Raw genomic sequence first — 23,090 nt, 5'->3', positions numbered from 1 at the left:
ATGACATACTTGCAGCCGTATTCACATTTCTTAGCAATAAAATCAATATATAAAGACCTGTATGCATATACATGACTGAAATCAACATCAGAATAAAATGTCCTGTCCTGTATATCACTTATATACAGTATATCATTGAGGTTCCATCAACATCTCTTAGTCAGAGTTGAGGGATGGTGTCAGGTTGAACACCTAAGATCGACCTTTCTCATGACCCAATCTGATCTTATTTCCACTTGGAAACAATGAGAGGGAATTGGAACCAATTGGAGACAGAAATTCAGGGATGAAATCCCTTAAATACCCTGGATTTCAAGAACAGAGGGCAGATTTCTGTCATTTTGTATCATCCAAATTAACCCATGCACAACTCTTGTCATTGTGTGCCATCACTCCTAATGAAAGTTCTGCCATTCCTGCCTGTGCCTTACTGTTGTCCTTTCGTCCATGGGTGTCCATGGGTTGTGCTTTGCTGCCAAAGAGCAAACCATGACACTGTCCTACGCTCCAATGACTCAACGAGGTTCCAACAGCTAAAAATTAGCATCCATTGATCTTCATCAGAGAGAAGAATAATCTCTTAAAACACCTTGTAAGCTCTTCTTATATAAAATAAACTGGTTTCATTTGTAAAGGTGCCTGAGTCAGTGTGTGTCCACCACTACCCACATACAATTCTAACCCTTCGTACATTCTGATCAGAGTTTAACTAGCTCCTCTTTCCAGGTCAGCAAACCTCACATATAAAATCATAACGAATTTTCATATCTTTGATGTAAAGATAGAAAAATAAGTTTTAATTGATATTTAGAAAAAACTGATAAGTTTGAAACTCTCATTATAACACCTATCAATACCAACAAGTTGCTGCACAAAATAAAATGAGTAATACTAAGTAAACTTTCTTTAGAAGGTAGAAGAAAATAAGTATGGAAGTAAGCAAATAACAAAGTAAGTAAATATACTTTCATTCTTTGTGAAAGAATTAAAGTATATTATAATATATAATTATATGTATCCTGTAGTTACAATTTACTATGCCATGCAACTGACTAAGACAAGGAAGTGAAATAATTGATAATTTACAAGTAATTTGCTTCATTGCAAGACATTCTGTTATAGTAGAGTTATAATTTTTATCATATTTTTAACAATATTTAAAATTTTTGTTTTATGAAATTATAGATTTTAAAATAAAAGTTTGTTTAATTTTTACAATTTGATGAATTTTAATTGTAATTTTATTGATCAATTTTTATTACTTTTTAAATTTTTTATTTTAAATAATGTCATAAAACACATTTCTAACAGCAAACTATAACAGAAAACTTTTGAAATATCCAATTCTGCCTACTTTATGCATGCCTTTTGAAAATGAAATGACTTAATTCAGAAATTTGTAAAGTACCATAAAAAGTTCTTTATAATATCAAAAGATCATTTCTCTTCAAGTATAAAATAAAACTTAGATTTTTAAATAAAATCATAATAATTAATGAGGTTGAAAATTAATAGTAAATTTTTATTATAGCAAACATTCTAAACAAATAAATTTGTAAACTTATTTAAAATCACAGCTGAAAATAAAACATTAAGATTAATATAGAAAAAATTATGAAAATAGATTCTTTCATGAAATTTGATAATTCTATAATTTTCATTTTCAAATCTTTTTTTGTTTACTATTAACTTTCAAATATAAGAAATAAGAAATTATATTAATATATGTTTTATAAATTATAATATAAATATTATATAATGATGTATTTTGTATCTGATTTAAAAATGTTGATGGTATATCATTTTATCATTTAAACTGAATAATTTTTATTTAGTTTGAAATCCTATTATTTCATTCAATTTAAAACATTCTATCCATTAATGAAAATCATCTTCAGATTCAAAAAATAAATAATATTTTACATTCTCAGCCATGTCCTCTTGAACAAAGTATTTAAATACATTTATACCTTTGAGTTTAACTTTCTTTGTCACTTGAAATACAATGATACCAAGTGGACATGCATCAAGAGCAAAATGCAGTGAACATGAAAAAAAAAGAAAGACACAGTTAGTTTCACAACATCATTGCAGGCAAATATATAGGAGAATATAATCAGAAGAAACTAAAAACAAAAATGAAAAAACTTTAAAATAAAAAGTTTTTAAGCTTTTAATATCATTTACAATTTACACGTCAAAATGCAAAGCTAACATTAAAACAATCACAAATACAATACACAAATCTGAGAGAAACATAACTTCTAACAAATAAACATTTTATACAACTATTGATGAATTAGAACTGACACACTGCATTACATTCTATACATTAATATAGAAAAACTGTATTTTTCATACATCAATTTTTTTTCTATTAACAAATAAGAATTTAAAGTAGACAATTATTTCTAAAAAGAAGCAAACAACAACAATTAGATAAAGAAGTAAATGATTATATAAAACAGATGTAAAAAATGAATAAATCTAAATTGGTTCTCTTCTGTTTGACATGCTTTTCACTTTGTTATTATAATTAGTTTTTAATAATCTAAGTAATAATTCATATAATACTGTTATATAAAAATAATAAAATATTTTTGCTATTGTCAAAATGAAAATAACATTTCTATTCATTTCTAGTTAAAAAAAAACTTTTATAATTGATTTACTAATAAATTAATTAATATAATAAAATATGATTACCACAACAAAAGTCCATTCTATTATGAAGAAAATCATCCCACAGGCCCTACGATCAAAGGAATAATTTCAGTTTTTAGCCCCCAAAATAAATGGTTAACATGAGGCCCCATAACAAAATTAACTAAATTTATGATATAATTTTTTATTTATCTTTCATTTCTTTGAACAAATTACTATTGAACATATTTAAGCTGCTATAAGGGATAAACTAGCCACTGTATTACTCAACTAAATTAATTAATGCACCTTTAACAGTTGGTAAAGTCTGAAAAAAACTAATGTTTTCAATGCAATTAATGGATCATCTTCAAGTATGGACAATGAAAAGGGAAAAATTTTTTACTATTCACTATCCATACAAGCAAGCAAATAGTTTTCACACAAAAAAAACCACTAGATTTAATTCATACAGATATTTCTGGGCTAATAAATACAAATCACTCCTGGAAATAAGAAATTCTTCATAACATTGATGATTTTTTCTAGATTCAACAACACACAACCTTCTTCATGGCAAAGATAAAGTAAAAGAGAAAATTTAAAAAATTTGTTGTTTACGTAAATAACAAATTTGGCCAAATGCAAAACTATTTTGAAGTGAAAATGGAATAGAATATCTAATGTCTAATATCTAATATCTAAAATGCTCTACCTGTTACCGGTGTGCAATCTCTAGATGACCAAAAACAAAATCAACACAAATAGTTCATTACTAACGTTTTCGAACCGAAATACTGGTTCTTCGTCAGGTAACTTTGAATTTCTGGACTGTCGTTCGAAGAAAACCAAATTCAAAATTCGAACACACGTTTTACCGATTGCATCTTCTTAGGCATGCACACTAAAGTGCAAGACATAGCTTATTGTTCATCAATGCTTGCCACGCAGCTGATAGCTTTAACTCTTCTTTCTGATTTATGCAGTTACTACTGCTAAGATCAGCGCCGGATTAAGCTTCTAGCAGGCCCTAGACAAAATTTAAATTGAGGCCCTATTTAAATAAGTTGCTTCTAAACAAATCTTATATAATGTGACATTAGCGTAGCTAGCATGGGTGACACCCGGTGCAGATATCGTGGTGTCACCCCAAGTCACATCGTAGTGTCACCCTTTTTAACTGTTTTATAAAACACTATTGAATTGTAATAACTTCGCACTCGAGCAACTTGAACGCTACATCGAATATGCGATGTCGCGACGTATAAGTTTAAATTTAGAAAATGAATCATAACCATACCCCATCAGAATTACTATGAGAGGCGGCCCTAGGAATATTTCTAGATGGTGAGAGAGATTACTTCTGACACACAGATGGCTGTTGACTTTTTTTTTTTTTTTAAGGCAATGGCTAATGAAGCCGGGCCCTTCTGAATTACAGGCCCTAGACATTTGCCTACTTTGCCTATTCGATAATCCGGCCCTAGCTAAGATTAGCCAAGTATATGTAGGCAGCTTCTAACCACCTGATGTGTTGCACGTGGTGCGTGGTGCATATAATTCTGGCTTGCGTGAAATCCGGCTCTATATCTGGATCGGACAAATAAATGGACAGAGCGGTGGTGTTCCTCTGCTTCTGTACATCCGCTGCGTGCTCCTTCAGTCTAACTCCTAATGATCTTTTTGTAGTGCCCAGATATACCAGGTTTCGATTGCATCTGCGATCTTTAAATCGGGATGCTATATACCCCTGGAAATCTTTCTCTGTCAGGCTGGTCTTTTCCATTACTTAGGATGGTAAATATAGTCGCACATCTTCTGTAAGCTATGCGGCTGTGCCTCTTTTTAGCTATCTCAGAATAAGTCGATTTGAGATAAGGGTTATAAGTGACTGTAATGATTTTATCTTCCTCTTGCCGGTCTTTGCCTTGTGTATTGACTTGGTCAGGACTTTGGTTACTGTGGAACTTGTCTACCAATCTACGTGTGAGTTTGCGATATCCGTGCTCATAGGCTAACTGTTGTGTAAGCTTCAGCTAGGTCTGTAGGGCTGGTTGCATAGATGAGTGCATGTGCACTCTCTTAATTAAGGCTTTAAAGGCTGCCACTTTATAATGGGGAGGGTCACATGAGCCTGCAGGTATGTAGATGCCTTTCGATCCTGGTTTACGGTACACATCCGTATGAATTGTATTCCCTTCGATCTTGACGTCAACATCAAGAAAATGTACCTTTGTGGGGTGTGCTTGCTCTATCTCAAGGGTCAAGCCATATAAGTTATCGTTCATTGCGTCGACAAAGCCTTCAATGTCAGGAATTTCTTTCCACAATATAATAATGTCGTCGACATACCTCTTATATACCATGATGTCATGCAGGTGGTGCACGAGGACTTTGGCTTCTAGTTGCCTATTCACCATCTCACATAAGTCTCCAGAGATGGGACTGCCCATCAGGACTCCTCTTCCTTGCATGTACACTGTACCTTTGAACTGGAAAAATGAATTATAGCATGATAGGTGCACCATCTCGAGTACTTGCTGGTGTAAGGTGCTATCCTTTAGTATGTCGAGAAGGAGATCTCTGATGGCGCAAAAGGCAGGTGGGAGTGCACAACGGTAACAGGTAGAGCATTTTAGTTAATACAATCCGGTGTTGAGTCAGTGATACGTATCTAATATCTTTTAAGAAAAATGGAATTGAGTTTCAAAACACTGTGACTGACAATCCAGAGCAGAATGGAATTGTCCAGAGAAAAAGGAAAAGCAATTTCAACAGCATGCTACATTCAAGATACAGTAGAGCTCGTTTATCTGAATCAATTGGAGACTGGGGTTGTTCGGATAACTTATTTTTCAGATAACCAATTATGTATGAAAAAATATATTAACCTATCCCATGTTGAAATTTTTCTCCATTGCGTGTTGCTGTGCAATTGAATTTTCCTCGATGTTAAGCCAAACATAAATTTTTTAAAATAATAATTGTGGCTATTGTATCATTAAAAATCATTTCTTTATTTGTACAAACAAAATAAATATATTGAAAAATATAAAAACAAAAAAATATATATATATATTATATATATTTTGGAAGTTAATCTAGTATCAAAAACATTGGATTCAGCAGGACACAGTCCGACTGAAACGCTTTCGGTTAACCGACGTTTTGGTTGATCGGCTTTTGGATAAACGACGCTCTACTGTAGTCTTTCTAGTTGAACCATTGACAAAACACCATAAGAACTGTGGAATGGAAAGAAGCTGAATGTTCTAAATTTAAATGTTCAGAAGGTGTAGATACATATTCTTAAAAAAAAAAAAAGTGGATGAAGTGAGATGTCATGCAAAGGAAGGAATAGCAGAAAAGAAAACTCACTGTGTATGGCATAATTAATAGTTTTTTTATTGCTAGCACTTTCAACGAATCTATTTTCGTCGTCGTCAGGCAAATAAAAATTTTAAAATCGAACATAAATGTTCGAACAAGAATGGGACGCATATTATTTAAAAATAATGTGTGTCCCATTTCTTCACAGTGAATTTTCCTTCCTACTATTTAATATTTGGCATGAGAATCCAGCTGTATTGTATTAAAGGAAAAAATTTTAATCAGATATAACAAAACACAGAAAGATTACAGGATTTTGTTTCCAGAAACTCAGAAAGTCACTGTAAACAGGAGTGTCATTATAGACAAAAATTCTCTAGCAATAAAAATCTTTGCTAGCCCTAAATTAGGACTAGAGAGTTTTTTCTTGAATGCAGAAAAAATCTGAGTACATCCTATGTCAATCTACAGACTGAAACTACCACTCAAATGTGATACATTCAACCCTAAAGTATGTTTCTTGTGCTTCTGCAAATCAATTATAGCCAAGAAGAATATGTAAAGAAACCTACAGATCCTCATAGAACTTGAAAATAAAATATTTGTAGAGGACCCTGAGTTACTAGACAAAGTTAAGGCCTGAGTTGTTAAACTGGAACATAGCAGAGTGTAGAAAACCCATGTAAAAAATTGTTATGCTTATAACAAAGCAAAAACATAATACAGTAGACCCGCGGTAATCCAACAAACGTTTTGCAAGGCGGTGTCGGATGATCGAATTTGTCAGACTATAGAGTACTGCAACCAACCCCTTGTAGTCCGGAACTTTTTTGAAAAGGAGTACCTTTTAATTTGACAAATTACATACTTATAAAAATGATTAGATCAAATCTGTATGTACTACATAATAAACAATATGGGACTTAGTGAATTAAACAACACAATAGATAGCATAGGGTTTATTATAAAATTAACGTCATTAACGCATTAACGCTATAGCACTTGCAAAAAATAATAACTAAACATATTGATGTCAATCAATTACATACAACATATGTAAGTATTTCCAAGGTACATGCTATGTATGATCTTAATTTAAAAATGGATAAACAAATAAATTTATGGTGCATGCAAATATTCATCAATTTTCTTTTGTTTTACATTGGCTAAACGCAAGAGTAAGGCCTTGTCTCGCAGTCTCCTTGGAAGTAAAAGTTCGTTGTACGATGCACCATTCTCTTCAGCCCATTGCATACCAAGCTGTGTATAGGCATATCGGATTATAAGGGGTTCCGGTATAGACAGGGACCAAATTACCGCAGGTCTACTGTATAAGAATGTATCATAATCTGTTGGGACCATATAATACCATCAGTTTTCTTAGCTGAGCATTCCAGTATGGTCCTACTTCTGCTCTGATGCCATATTATACATTCCCAGAATCAGTTATTCTTAATCTTGAAAAGCTACTTGAGCACGCAAAAAGCACATATGCAGCTAGATTGTCTTCATGACAGACAGTGTTTAATATAAAGAACAATGCATCTACTAGGCAGGACCATGATATATTAGGAGAAAAGTCCAAAAAGCCAAAAGTGGTTCAAAATGATATCATACTAATCAAAGCTGATAAAACAAGAAATGTTTTATTGAAGAGATCTACATACATCAAATAAATAGAAAAATAACAAAACACGTTTCACTATCACTGGAAATGTATAATCTTCAGACCAATGAACCTCTTTAACTTCCAGCAACACATGTAAAACGTATCAATTTACAAACATTTTCAGAATCTACCTGATTCTACATATGCATTCTATTGCATGCATTCCAATTTGAAATGAATTCTTTCAATCTGAAGCTGGAATGAAGTGGATTCTGAAAACAATTGCAAATTGATACATTTTACAAAAGCTTTCAGCAAAACATTCAGAATCTGAACATTTTTCTGGAAGCTGACGAGGTTCAGTGATCTTAAAAAAAAAAAAAAAAAATGAAATACAAAGCTGATACAGAGTGCATACAGATTGAGACTGAGTACCTGAACAAAACTACAAAGTAGCACACTCATCATACACACTAAATTAGCCAGCCTTATCATGCCACCATAGCTTTGCCAGATACCCCAAGCTTTTTGGTTATGCCAAAGCCCATAAAGAGGGCCAGCAAATAAAACCAATACTTGGCAAGACTAGATTGCCTACAATACTGGTTGAAAACAGAGTCCATCAAGTTCTCTAGGAATACCTCCAAAGATACTAATATGTATATCAAATAGCATTGAACCAGTCTCAAAGTTAGAGAATATTTTGATAATGGGAGCTGAGCCCTTCAAGCCCTCAATCTTATCTCAATATTTTTCTCAATAAAACTCGAATCTTGCTTCTGTGCAATTAAGGGATGCCCTCTTTAGCCTAAAAGGTGAATATAAATACCATTGCCTGATCTTAGACCTTACCCATATATTACGTTACTTGTCTTTCTTTTTGTTTAACAATTTTATGTATCTACAGAAGAGAGGTGTCCCAATAAGAAGCTTCATATCTGGAGACCTGTATGAATTAATTGTCAGCGGTATTGAATGAGCACTGGAAAAGTTCCATAAAGAAAACATTATGTTGATAACATCATTATATGGAAATCTAAAGTGAATAATGATAATCTTCTATATGACTTTAACAGCAATAACTGTGGTCTGACACTTGCACTGAATAATTCAATCAACTCAATAAACAAATATTCAAAGTTGGTATGTAATATGCAGGTAGATACATTGAATAAAATATAGTAGTCATTTTTGTTTAGAATAAAAATTCATTTGAATAAAAAGCACAGTATGAAACAAGAATATGCTTACAAATTAAACAGATCACAATTTTAAAAAATAATAATTTTAAATTAAAAAAGAATATTTAATATAAACATATTTCTTATTAATGCAATAATTTCAATAAAACTGTTTTATCAATAATTTAAAAATCTTGTAATTGACATTTATTTTTCATTTTTATTTCTCTTCCTTACTACAGTATTCTACTAAGATCTTATAAGAATGGTATTTATCACTATTAATGTCATACATCTTTATCTAAACAAGCCATCAGACAATTAATGATTGGATAACCAAAACTGTGATGTACAAATAGTTCTAAAAATTGCATCAAGTTAATAAATTTATTGAATATATGACATTCATTACAAAATTTAACTAAATTTCAAACCAAAATTTGTTAAATTTCTGAATCTGAAACAATTATATTACTTTAAATATAGTGGACTCCATTAGCATCAGACTCACTCAGTGACAAACATCAATTAGTATAAAACTAGGTTTTAATATCCCAAATGAAATCCTATACTTTAATGTACATTTAACACCACTTAAGAAAACTTGGTTAACAATTACTGTCAATCTTATGTTTTAGTTTTAAGTACAAATGTAGTGTACTAAGCAATATCAGTTAACATCATTCCTTCTGCTTACATGCCAGAATTCATATTATTGCTTTCAGGAAATCTCAACAAAATATAACAATATTTAGTTGATTTTTATATCAGAATTTTACAATTTCTGCAGAAATTTTGGTTATCTTTTCAAAATGTTAAAACTTTCATCTGACAACATGGATGTTATATAAAATTACTATATGTTTTTTACATTATACATTTAATTTAAGGATTTTGTTTTTTTTAAATTTAAATCTCTAATTTAACACGCATGTGCCAATAATAAGGATAGTAATAATGAAGCGGTGATTAATGGAGTGATGATATAACAACAGGTTCTACTTCAAAAGACACTCTTCTTGTTGTTGACTATTTCCATTGAAAATTATTAAAACTTAAAAAATTTTAAACATACATTTACTTAAATTGATAAATAAATCAAATACATTAGCAAAATAACTTTAGAATATATATCAATTCTTTGTAAACATATCTCTTTAAGTGACACTTTTTATATCTGAGATTCCTTCTTGTTATATGTATTGAATGGTGGGTGACCAGACATTCCTTATTTCTGGAAACTGTCCCTGTTTTTGCTTGGTTTTAATATTTGATTGTAGATTCAATCTTTGAATAGAACAATTTTGTTAACATAATATCACCAACTTATAAATAAATAAATAAATGTTAAAAAATAACTGAAGTTCAGACAGTTTTAGACTCCATTTTCACTAATTCTGAAATGTCTCTCACAACTAAATTGTAAATGATATGGTCCATCTATTAACAATTAATTGAGCATTTTCCCATGATTCTTTAAATGAAAAATTTATCTGATAACAAAAATTGCAGTCTTATAATGAAACATACAGTGAAATATTACCATATCTCTATATAACTTTTTGAAACTAAAACTGCACAATAAGTTATTCATTAATATTAACTATTAGTTAATGTCAAACCTTGCAAGTTTGATGTTAACTACAGGGGTTAATACCAATGAGAATCTACTATATATAATTACTAAAAATTTTTCAAGATCATATCCTAATTCTAATTTATTAAATCCATAGATCCATATATAATAAAGCTACTGTATGTACTTTGTAGAAAAATTAAATATTTACTATAAATGCTAAGAAAATCAAAAAATTAAGACAATTTGTGTATTAAATTAACAATCAATATCAGATAAAATTTACACTAAAAATAGCTTCCAGCATCTTTATTTTTCAAAATATGAATGTTTTCAGTCTGTTTAAAAGCTCTCTGAAAGTAGTAGAACAAGAAAGACATTTTCCAATTGAGCTTCCTTATATTCATTATAATTGAATTTATTCAAAACAGTGACTCAATGACATTTGAAAATCCATTTGCTATTTTTCTCAATTTTTTTTGGGTGTACTATAGATTACTCCCTATGGAATTTCAGGACTTTGATTATATATTTGAACTCAGGGGACCGAGACGAGTTTAACGGTACCCTATTTTTGGACCGGAGACGAAAAATATAAAAGTTATCACACTTTTTCACTTACCATACTTTTTTAATGCTCTCATGCAGACGGCACCATATAGTTGCTAGTATTGCCATCTTGCGGTAAAGTCTGCAAACAGTGACGTCGGACTACGGTCATCTCCCGGAGCGTTAAACACGCGGTACGAGAGCGGAGAGAGCGACGCGACTTCCAATCATCGCGCGATTGCCATTTCGGTTAATGCGAACATGGCGGCCCGACTGACCTCTCGTATGGGCGCCACCACACGCCACCATGTGCTAAACTAGTGATCGATTCACGGTAGTTCTTGAACAAAGTAAAAAAAAGGGGGGAAATGTCTACTAAAGGCAATTTTAACGGCAAGCCACGCGATTCCCGATCGCAATAGCGAGGCCGACTTAGCGACTCCCTATCATCGCGCGATCGCCGGAAAAAAGTATGATAACTTTTTTATTTTTCGTCTCCGGTCCAAAAGTAAAGTATCGTTGAACTCGTCTCGGTCCCCTGAGTTCAGATATATACCCAAACACACGAAATTCCATAGGGAGTAATCTATAGTATATCCTTTTTTTTAAATTAAAATTTTTTAACTGTCTTCTATGTGCTCTACAATTTTTAGACAAATACAAGTACTTTTAAAAGGATAAAAAACTAGTTACATAAGAATAGCACTTTAGGTAGATTTAGCTTATCCTTATAATTAATACAGTCAAACTTTACACATAGGTTTTATATTTCAATGTTCTCTGCTGTTTTTTGTTTCATTTTGTCAAATGCTGTTCATATAAATACAGCTTTGAAGCTAGCATAGCATTATTTCACTTTCAGAAGCAAAGATTGCCTACACAAAAAAACCTAAAATCTTGAAGCTACTGAACAACGGAAAGGATAAACTAAACACACAGAGCAACTGGGGTATATGCTGAAGTACTACTTATGAATCTCAGATGTAATATAAGACTAACTTATCTACCTGTAGACCTATCGAAGCTAGAATTAAAAAAGCACATCTATGGTGTCAGCAAGAATAAACACACATCATCTCTTCTCCAACTTGCTTCCAAAACTGAAATAATACAATGCTGGCCATAAAGCTAGACTTCTAAGAACAATGTTTTATGAAACAAAGCCAAAAACTTCAGAGAACGTTGAAATATACAAACATAAGTGCAAAGATGACTATTAATTATAAGAATAAGCTAAATCTATATCAAGTGTGGCAGATTATGCTATTCTTACATAACTAGCTTTATATCTTTTAAAAGTAATTGTATTCATCTAAAAATTGTGGAGCACCTAGAAGACAGTTAAAAAATTTAGAATGACTGTAGATGAATTTTCAAATGTCATTAGCATGCACTGATTTGAATAAACTCAATTATAACAGATGTAAGGAATTCAATTGAAAAATACATCTTTCTTGTTCTAATACCTGAAGGGGCCTCTGGAAAGATCAGAAATGTTCATATTTTTGAGAAATAAAGGTGCTGAAAGATGTGTTTTTAGCATAAGTTTTATTTAAGATGAGTTTTCAGCTTCTGTGGAAATATTATAATCTTTATCAGAAAATGATTCCAAAGTCATCACATATACCAAGTTATTTGGTAAGTCCAAATGTGCTTTTCCCCAATATCACCCAGTAAGTGATCCTGAAAGCCAAAGCACAGTTATATCTGTTTGATCTTCTAACTGAATCATTAATAAGCAACATGATGTAATCAACTTTTTTTCTGGACAGATAAGATCTTAAATTGACTGTTAAAAAAACGTTAATACATTATGGGGAAAAGTCAAAAGCTAAGTTTAAGAGGAGGTAGGAAAGTTCAGAAATGGCAAAACAAGTGTTTAATTCTTTCAGTTGTGAACATTTTAACAGTATGCATTAATCAAAGCATTCAAGAAAACAGACAATCTACTGTTTTCTGTTATCATTAGATTAGACAACTGCATTACATCCTTAAATCCAAAAGAAAAATGTTGTAAGTTCATAAATAGCTTATTAGACAATCCAAAATTTTTATTTTAGATGACATTAGGAAACTTTTAAAGTAGAATAAAAAATATTTAAAGAAGCAAAGAGAGAACATTAAAAAATTATTCAAAACTTTTTGCACTTTTTTTGATTTAATAAAAAAAACAATTACTTTTATTTTTGACTTACCTCCTCATATGTTTGAAATGTTCAAATTACAATAAATACTTCAACTTCTTAATATAATGTTGTAGTCTGTTTGTTTATTATTAAATTATAATTAGTGTCTGTACTACATTATTTAAAATAATTTATAGCACTTCAATAAAAACCTTTTAAGGAAATTTTTTAAATGTTTATAAATAAAATCCAGTCATTTCTTTAATAATATACCATATCTTTATGTAAAATATTTGATGCAACAAATTTCACAAGTTTTAAATTAAGTCCTAAAATAATCACAAAAATAAATGAAATAAAATACAAATTATTAATTACAAATTAGAAACTACTTTTAATTAAACATATATATATTCAATTCCTATCATTATGGTAACTAAATATTTATATTTAAATACCTAGATTTAATAACAAAAAATCTATGTTTTAATCAGTTTCTTGTTGAGAAGACTCATCTTTTGTATTTCTGGAAAATCTTCCTTGAATATGAGATAATTGTGATTCATTTATTAATGAGAAAATTATTAAAACTTGATCAGAAACTGAATAATACATGGAGTGAAAATCTATACACAAAGTTTCTAATGCATAATAAATAAATATCATAACTAAATACTAAAAATAAAATTTTATTGATAAATGTTATCAAATATATAATATAAATTATTTCTCTAATAGACAAAATTTAATAATTATACAGTAATTTGTTATTGATGATGAAAACTTTACTTATGAAAAATTGTTAATAACCATTAATGTTACCAATTTATTATATATTTTCAATACAAACAAATTATTTTTTTATTAAATCTATACCACAAAACAAACCTATGTTATAATAATGTTTTATTAAAAAAAAATTATACACATTCAAAATCTGTTTATATATAAATATGTTGTTTATTAACAAATCAACAAATTCTTAATTTTTTAAGCAATTATTTATACATGTTATTAAAAGAAAAATTTTGTGAATATTTTAAGTTACCTTCATCTTCATTTTCTTCTTCTTCATCCTCTTCTGTACTTTTACTATTCATATTTTTTAACTTTTTCTGTTTTGCTGCAGTTCTTTTTCTTGCTGAAAATAGACCTATATTTTAGATTTGATAATTAAATTTGGTAGATTTAAAATTGGATTATTTTTTAGTACAATTTCATTTCTGATTTAAATTTCATTCTTGTAATGATATTAACTTCTTTAAATTTATTAAGTTTAAAAACAAAATTTTAAAAAGATTTAAGATTATTATAAAATATGATTTTTGCAATATACAACAGACTTACAATATGTTTAACATGAAGATATCAAATTAGTAACTAATAATATTGTGAACTGTGAATGTTTTTGTCAAATTAGTAAAATGCCATTTCAAAACATTAAAAGTTATTTAAAATTTTAAAGGATATTATAATTAAATACTTGAAATATTAAAATATATTTTATAAAAATTTGCACTAACAATGAATGTCAAGCTGTACTATACAGTATACAGACTAACTTACTCCACAACTGTATGTATGTAGAACACTGCATTTTCATTGTCCTCATCAAAATCATTGACTAATGAAGGACTTATACCATTAGATAACCAAGATTAATCACATTTGATACCCACCTGTTTAACTGACTATTCAGTGTACTAAATTATTGTAATTTACTACACTGCTTCAGCACCTAGCAATATGTTTTACATTTAGATCGGCATTAGACATTGTAGAAACAAAAATCAAAAATAAAATTAAAATTCATTTTCTGTCATAATGATTATTCTGTATATTGCAAGGCAACTTCCACTATTTTGTTAACAGACTTCCTCTTATTAAATATTGACATAAAGAATAACTTGCTCAGAACTGTTATTAGGATGACATTCCTAATCTTTTCCTCAATTGTTATATTCAATGTGTTGTAAATTTATAACAGTTTATTCACTTTACTTTCCAAACTAAAATAAAATAAATACAGTCTAATCTCATTTTGGGGACCAATTAAGTAGCATTGTTAAACACAGGCTATTGTTGTAGTGAGGTCTTGAAACTTAAAAACTGAGATCATTAAGAAAGTGAAGATTAGTTTAAATATAATCACTGCAATTTACTACACTTTACAATTAAAATACTCTCCGAGTGTTCTGAATCATTTATTAACCAGAAAATTGTATTAAATTGTATTGAACCTTATGTTGTCTTAAAAAAAATTTGTTACTTTGATTTGACCCATTTTTTTGCAAGCTGTGTTTTACAAATGCCAAACGAACTTCGTCAACAACAGCTAGTTGTTTGTTTTCAATTCCAGTAACTGTGGTTGCCATGTGTTGAATTGTTTCCATTTGAGCAATAACTTCTAAGATACTGGGGAGTTTACATGGAACTGATTCTTCTTCCTCTTCCTCATCTTGGACATCAGTCCCTAACTCTACCAGAATTGCCTCATCAATGCAGTCTGTAAATAAATAGTGAGGTTGCGGCCAAAGTTTTCATCTCTAAAACATGAACGTCAAACATCGAGCGCAGCGCTCGATGTTTGACATTCATGTTTTAGAGATGAAAACTTCAGCCGCAACCTTGTTAATGTAGCTCTTCATCAACATAAACACATTCTTTTGCCATAATGTCTATGCTTAACTCATAATACTGGAATATTTTTAGAGTAGTTCCTGGCAATCTCTGCTTTATGACACCAAAAGCAGTCAACATCATCACAATTAGGTAGCTTCAGCCATTTCGAAGAAGGATCCATCTTTCCATCTGCTATACTGCATCCAATTTCCTTCCATTTCTTTGAAAATATTGCTAGAGTTGATTGAGAAAGGCCATACTTCTTTGCAACTTCTATTTGCTTCATTCCACTAACGATATCTTTGAATGCTTCTAACATCATTTCTAAACTTATATTTTTGCGAGCTTTTGCTATTTGTTTTTCTTTTGCTTCCCACTAGTACTGCTATTTTCTTCTTCTTGCCACTAGCCGAGTGCATGTAGTGCATTAGTTTCTTTGACCAAGATACTAAGTTTGGTCTTAATTTAATTTGATCATCCATTACTTTGAATAACCAAGAATTGCAAGTGTCAAAAAAAAGGCATTAAAAAGTTTAAATCCATTTAATATTATTATTTTTTATTCAGTCTTACCTAACTATACAGAGTGTATATTTTTGTTGCAAACAAAGAACAAATATAAAACTACATTCAAACACCCTGTAACTTACAACACATCAAGTCACCTACTTGTAGCCAATAGAGATGCGCAAGAATCCCGTTTCCCGAAAATTCTCGTGGGAACAAACTACTAAGTGCAATATGGGAATGGAATGGAAAACGGACAGGAATAAAATTCACAGAAACGCAAATCGTCTAAACAGACAAAATTACTTTTCAATCAGTTGTAGGCTAGACAATATATGGGGACTTACCGTCCCTACATATCTTCAAGAAAAAGGCCGTTAATGAACACCACTTTTAACTTAGATCGAATCCGGACGGGTCGAAAACCCTCCATGAATTTTATGTCGAACCCATCCCTCACCACCCGGTCGCCCTACTGTGGGCCTGGCTGAACTCGTAATGGACTTGCTAAAAGAGGCTCTCTTAGTGCCCACTAGGCAGAGAGTTTTAAAAAACACCAATTCCGGTGGATTCAAAAAAAGAGGAGAAAATTATTTTATTTTACCGCATTATTATTGCTAGTATTATTCCTCATATGTAAAGCTGATATAACAAGAGAGATTTAAAAAAAACGTGACGTAATTTCCTGTTTAGCGAAAACGAAGTCTCTTGTATGTCGTTAAATAAAATTTTTATTTCTTCATATTTATTTTCAGACATTTTCGATTGTGGTTACATACTATGTCACCACATGTGAATAACTTCAGTACTGAGGATGAACAAAAAAGACAAGTCTGAAGGAGGATGCACACATGCGGCGCGGCAAGGAAAAGCGGTGACGCAAACGCGTCTCTCGCCGCGCGGCAGCACGACCACACAAGCGGCAATCCGTTTACATTTCGGCGCATGCGTTCAGTATTCAAGATGGCGAACGATATCGACACTCCACTACCCACGTGTTTACAAATTTTGTTTTGTACGGCTCGTTTTATTTAGCTAGAAGATTTCGTCGAAGATTCGAATGAATATTTTGGATTAGAGATATCGTATTGGCAAGAATCTTGCCGAGATATTTTGTTGGATCGATAAAGAACTGATGTACAAAATAGGCTTATTCTTCGATTAAGATCTCTCGATAAAGAATACTATTTCGAGTAAGATTCGGTTGTTTTGTTCTTTGAATTAAATAATATATGATTACTGTATCTGTGTAGAATTTGTGTTAAATTTATTATTCTTTCCTCTTTATTCTGATGTTAGTTATCTCGGTTAACCACGTCGAACTTTCCGCCATTAAAACACCACGTGATTGTATTTTCTCACGTGACTGCCAGACGAAATGTTATTGGCTGATAGAAACGCGTCTTGGCGGCGGCCGCCGCGAAAGATAAAATTCGACCAACTTTCGCGGCACGAAATAGACCTCTGCGGCGAGAAAAAGTGACGTCATTCTGCCGCTTTTCTTTGCCGCGCCGCATGTGTGCATCCGGCTTGATACAGTGGCGTAGCGTAGTGGGGCGGCAGGGGCGGCCCGCCCCGGGCGGCACTTTAAGGAGGCGGCAAAATTTCACAATAAATAATAATAATACCTAAATAAGGGGGAGGCGAAATTTTCCTCCGCCCCGGGCGGCTGACACCCACGCTACGCCTCTGGTCTGATATGAAAATGGGATAGAGCAGTCGCAGCGTTTTTTTTTATTTATTTAATTGTTAACGTTATGGACAATTTCCTCGTGCTCTGATATTTGTTATTCTTCAAATACAACAATATCATCATATCTGAAGATTGATGTGAAGATTGAAGATTAACGTGAAGAAATAAAAATTTTATTTAACAATTAACAAGAGTTAAATGTTCAGAGACTTCGTTTTCGCTAAACGGGAAATGACGTCACGTTTATTAAATTTCTTGTTTTATAAGCTTTAAATATGAGGAAAATAGTAATGATGCGGTAAAATAAAATACTTTTGTTACACAAACTACAATCACGACGGTTTCAACCTGCATTACGTAGCTCCACTGCCTCCCCCGTTATCCACTCAACTATCGCCACTTTTTTTTTTTTTTTTCCTTAAAGTTCCAATACTTCATTTCGTATTTCCTGAAGACGGCTTAAATTTATGCAGAAAAATATTTCAAATATTAATTTTAAATCCACGCACTCTTTTCGATAAGAAGAAAGCGATGATAAGTTTTCAGAAAATGGAGAACGTGTGTTTTCTGATATTCCGCTCGCCTGGTAAGAGAGGTTCGTTTCGTCGTGGAAACGATTCGAATAGTTGGATAAAAAAGTATGGAAACGCTTCACGATTTTGCGTGTCATCCTTGCGCAGGGGCCATGCTAATATTCTCGGTATCGTTCCAGTTTTAGAATATGTACGACCGAAGTTGTACACTCAACTATCACCATTAACGGTATAAGGGAAACTTCCAAAGACTTATAAGCTAAGCACTTAATTTTAATTTTCAGAGGCCCGTATTTCAAAAACGCTTGAGAAGTGGGTCCTATTATTTGGTCAAGAATCTGTTTGTGTTTAGGGCTACATGCTCACTTAGTTTCGATGGAATCGGAGACCCGAAAGTCTGGTTGTCTCCTTGTTAGATCATTTTTTTAATTTGAAAAAAAATAAAATAAAACGTTAATATTATAATTTTTAAGATTACATATATAGGGGAAGGTGGGGCAGGATGAGGACGTTAAGGTTTGAAAAGTCATAAGATGGCAACCACTTTAATGAGAACAATAATTTTTTTTATTCTCAGCAACTACAACATTTGGTAATATATAATACAAAATTTAATTTTTGAAAAACGTTTTTAAAAACAAGAAAATTTAATATTTTAAAATTATATGTAAATGCACCATCTTGCCCCACCCATGGAGTAAGATGGGGATATTATTTTTATGTACAAGAAGGACAAATTAAAATGGTTAAACTGTCGTTTTCTTCAATATTGGCACAAGAACAGTGCGCCCATTTATCACAACGGCTACATTTATTATTATTTTCCGAATAAATAAATATAAAAGTTTGAACTTAACTCGTATTTACTTTACCAGACGAATAGTCACTTCGCGCATGCTCAGTTTCTCTATTTTGTAAGCAGACGATATTTTTTTCCGTGGAAAAAAATTTTTATTTCGATTGTTATTTCACATTTTATTTCTTGTTAAGATAGTATTTAAATTTAAAAAATGTTTTCGTAAATAAAATAAAACGTAAAAACATAAATAATAAAGTAATACAGTATATACTGTATAAATTTATTACAGTTAGTTATGATTTAAAAGTGGAATATTTTATTTTCTATAAAAAGATCACTTTTAAAATTATTATTTTATATATTCGAAAAGGTGATATAGAATTATCAATGGCAATGAATTTAAAACTAGTTCACTGCACTATATTGCAGTGCCTCTAGCCAGCAGCAGAATTCATGGCCAACCTTGGGCAAGATGGGATACCCCATCTTGCCCGAACATGCACTTTTCATACTGACTGCAAACACAGGTCAACTTTATTTCAAAACTAAACAATTTCAGTCTTAAAGGTTACTTCGAATACCATATCTTCATCTAAACGGTAATTTTTTTTTTAACTCTTTCCGCCCTGTGGGCACTAAGGGAGCCTCTTTTAGTAGGCCCATTATGGGTTCGGCCAGGCCCACAATGAGGGACCGGGTGGTGAGGGATGGGGCCCGACATATCCGAACGGACCACCCCCGAAAAATCCCTGGGGATTATTCGACCCGTTCGGATTCGATCTAAATGGTAATGTAAAAGTTCACAATAATACTTATTTTGTAGAAACTTTGTAGTGGGCGTAAAATTAGATGAAGTATTGTGAAACATGGAAAACTATCTTACTTCCAAAGAGAGCGATTCGGACGTTCTCTCGTCCCGTGATCCCTTTTGAGGTTGACATTTAGTTCCCTAAATCACAGCTAGACGAAAGCACGTTAACCACGAATAAATAGACGTCCCCGTCTTACCGTATGGCCCCATCTTGCGCCACCTTCCCCTATATAAATTGGTATCTTGTACTTCGAATGCTAAATTCGACAAAAGTTTGCCTCGGAGTTCGAACTGTGTTTGCACTGAAAAAATGCGCTCGTACCATAAACACAAGTCATCAACACGTTATGCTCGTATGTTTTCAGTGCATTTTTCGCTTCGTTTTTGGTATGTTTGATTATATTTATATATTGTGTATTTTTCGTCTATTTTTAATAATTTTTTCCTGAAATTTTTCTTTGTCCACATCTTTTGAATGCCCCGTACTTTGTTTATCCGTTAGTTCAACATTTTCCGAGCGAAACTTTTTAAACTACATTTGCATATTCGAAGCTTAGGAACATCTTCCCCATACACATTACGAACCAGTTTTACTGTATGTACGGCGTTATATCCTTTGCGAAATTCATAAAGATTAGCATGCTGGATATGCTTTTTATCTGAAGACATTTCGACTCGATTTTATTCAAACAAAATGTGAAGTAAAAAGTTTAAAATAAGCTTCTAAACAGAGAATACAATCTCTCATTAGCAATAATGTCTCAAACTTCACGACCGTTACAATTAAATCACACAACTATGTTAAGTAACGACAGTTGTTAAAAATAGGAAAAAACTTTGTGTTTAACTCAATATAACTTTTGCTTATCTATATATATAAAAACGAATGTATGTCTGTGTGTGTGTGTGTGTGTGTGTGTGTGTGTGTGTGTGTGTGTGTGTGTGTGTGGTGTGTGTGTGTGTGTGTGTGTGTGTGTGTGTTTGTCCTTCATGCATTACCACACCATTTATCCGATTGCTATGAAACTTTGGGAAGTTGTTTAATACATTCCCGCGAAGATTTGTGGCATATGTGAAGATCTCCATTTCCCCCCTTTCAAAAAATATATTTATATATGGATTAAGGCTTTTATGTCCAACAGATGGCGCTAACTTCAGACGACCTAAGTTTGCTTTTCTGTGAGGCATTATGCTTTTCTGTGAGAATGGATCTAAGCAGATCATTTTCTACCTATCTATATAAATAAAATACAACGTTTGTTTGTTCCTACAGATTCTTTTGAAATTTTGACACAACGTTGCATTCGAATATGCACGTGTTTTTATATAATATACATGTCGAAATTCTCCCTACGGGGAGGAGATGGACGGGATTAAGGCTTACCGTGAAGAACTCTGCTTCTATTTATACTATTTTACCTGTGGTTTTTTGCGTTTTTAATTGCGTTTTAATAGGTGACGTCAACAGAATATACACTAAAAAGGGATTTTTCGATATTCCCCAGCGGGGAAAGGGACAGGATTAAGGCTTACCGTGAAGAACTCGGCTTCTATTTATACTATTTTACATGCGGTTTTTTGCGTTTTTAATTGCGTTTTAATAGGTGACGTCAACAGAATATACACTAAAAAGGGATTTTTTGAAATTCCCCCACGGGGAAGTGTTACACATTTATAATAGATACATTTTGAGCCACAACAACGCGTGGCCGGGTCAGCTAATTAACTATAAAATCCGAAAAAGGTATGGAAGGAACAAAGTCTTAATGAGAGGTTGTAGTATCGACAATTGAAATTAAAAAGGAATTTATCTCAAAACATGAAAGCGGTACACGTGTGGTGGATCGGCGGCCTTGTCGACAGTGTGCAACCAGTAAATTTTCATTTTATTATACTTTATTTATGTACTTTATTGTTTTCAAGTTTTAATTTATTATTAGAACATGTAATTGTCTTATTTTTACAAGAAATAATGTGTATTTGCAGTTTTAAATTTACCGAAATGGATATTAGCGAGGTTGAGGCCGAAGTTTTAAACGCGAAAACGTGTACGTCGGACGTTCAGCGCCGCTTTCCTGTAAGCCTAGAAGTTGACAATGGTGTTTGGAAAGTCAGTGGAATCATGCTCGACATTCCATGGGACATGAAGGGGATATGGTAGTGCATGACAGCTCACTGATTTAAGAAATGCCAAATACACCAATGTCAAAGTTGAAGGAATTAGTAAATAATTCTAAAGACGAAAGAATCACAACCGACGATAGTATTTTGAAATGTGAACTATGTGATATTACCATAAATTTGGAGGAAAAGCATCCCTTTCTACGGGTTAAGTAACATATTAAATATGCAAAACATTTCTAACAGGAAAGAAAGAAAAAAGAGACAGTGTTTTATTTTGGCATCATTAAATTCTGCAAAGGACAATGCAAGCAAGAAGAACAAATTTTCATGTGAATTAGGTACAGCTTTAATATAGTCAGGGATTGCTCTTAACTTATCCAGCATTCAAAAAACTTCCTAGAAAAATATACCAAGCAGTCAATCCCTGACAAAACACACTAAGGAAAAGCCATGTTCAGCTTGCATATGAAGCAACGTTTAAACAAAAATAAAAAAATAACCCATAAGATCCTACTGGTATGATTTAGGAAAGTTTTATATAGTTGACAGGGATTTTAAAAAATCCATTATAAAACTGTATGTATTTATTTTCATTTTATTTAAATCAAGCCGCCTCGTAAATAACAGGCGACTTTGTTCAAAATTATATTTTAGCGCTGCCATAAAATAGAATTTGCAAATTAAAATAAAATTAATTTAAAGAAATTTTTCTTACTTAGTATATAAATACAATATATATGTATATGTGTATAAAAATTAATTTAAATGTGAATATTTAAAATAATAACGTTCGTGCGCATCTCTTTTTCTTTATTTAAATTTTCTGTTAATTTCGTCAACAATTAAAACAGTGATGTAAGTAACGATTTAACATTAACGGTACGGTAATAAAGGTCCTTTCATAATGAAAATATAGCATAAACATAAAACGTTGTACGTATGTTATTTAATGCAACCGTTCAAAATGAGTTACGTCAGTGTAATCTT

At 31.8% G+C, this 23,090-nt stretch overlaps 1 protein-coding gene and 1 non-coding gene across 17 annotated transcripts in view; both read right to left on the bottom strand.

Moving 5' to 3' along the window:
- LOC136978245 (voltage-dependent calcium channel type A subunit alpha-1-like) overlaps positions 1-23,090 on the bottom strand; it is a 637,477-nt gene that overhangs the window by 435,777 nt on the left and 178,610 nt on the right. For 15 of the 16 annotated variants that reach the window (XM_067273927.1, XM_067273930.1, XM_067273917.1 and 12 more), the window contains 2 exons: positions 14,063-14,155; positions 1,971-1,994 (listed from right to left, as the gene is read on the bottom strand). In XM_067273927.1, coding sequence (XP_067130028.1) covers positions 1,971-1,994; positions 14,063-14,155 — 117 coding nt within the window. The remainder of the gene's footprint in view (positions 1-1,970; positions 1,995-14,062; positions 14,156-23,090) is intronic. The other variant, XM_067273924.1, reaches the window with a different exon arrangement.
- LOC136978253 (U6 spliceosomal RNA) lies at positions 18,472-18,577 on the bottom strand. The gene has a single exon (XR_010881196.1). It is a non-coding gene; the product is annotated as a U6 spliceosomal RNA (small nuclear RNA).

The sequence above is a fragment of the Centruroides vittatus genome, unplaced genomic scaffold, assembly GCF_030686945.1.
Source record: "Centruroides vittatus isolate TY-2023 unplaced genomic scaffold, ASM3068694v2 contig_5, whole genome shotgun sequence".
Taxonomy (NCBI): Eukaryota; Metazoa; Arthropoda; class Arachnida; order Scorpiones; family Buthidae; genus Centruroides; species Centruroides vittatus.
Note: the sequence above shows the minus strand (reverse complement) of the source record. Positions and strands in the feature narration are given on the sequence as shown.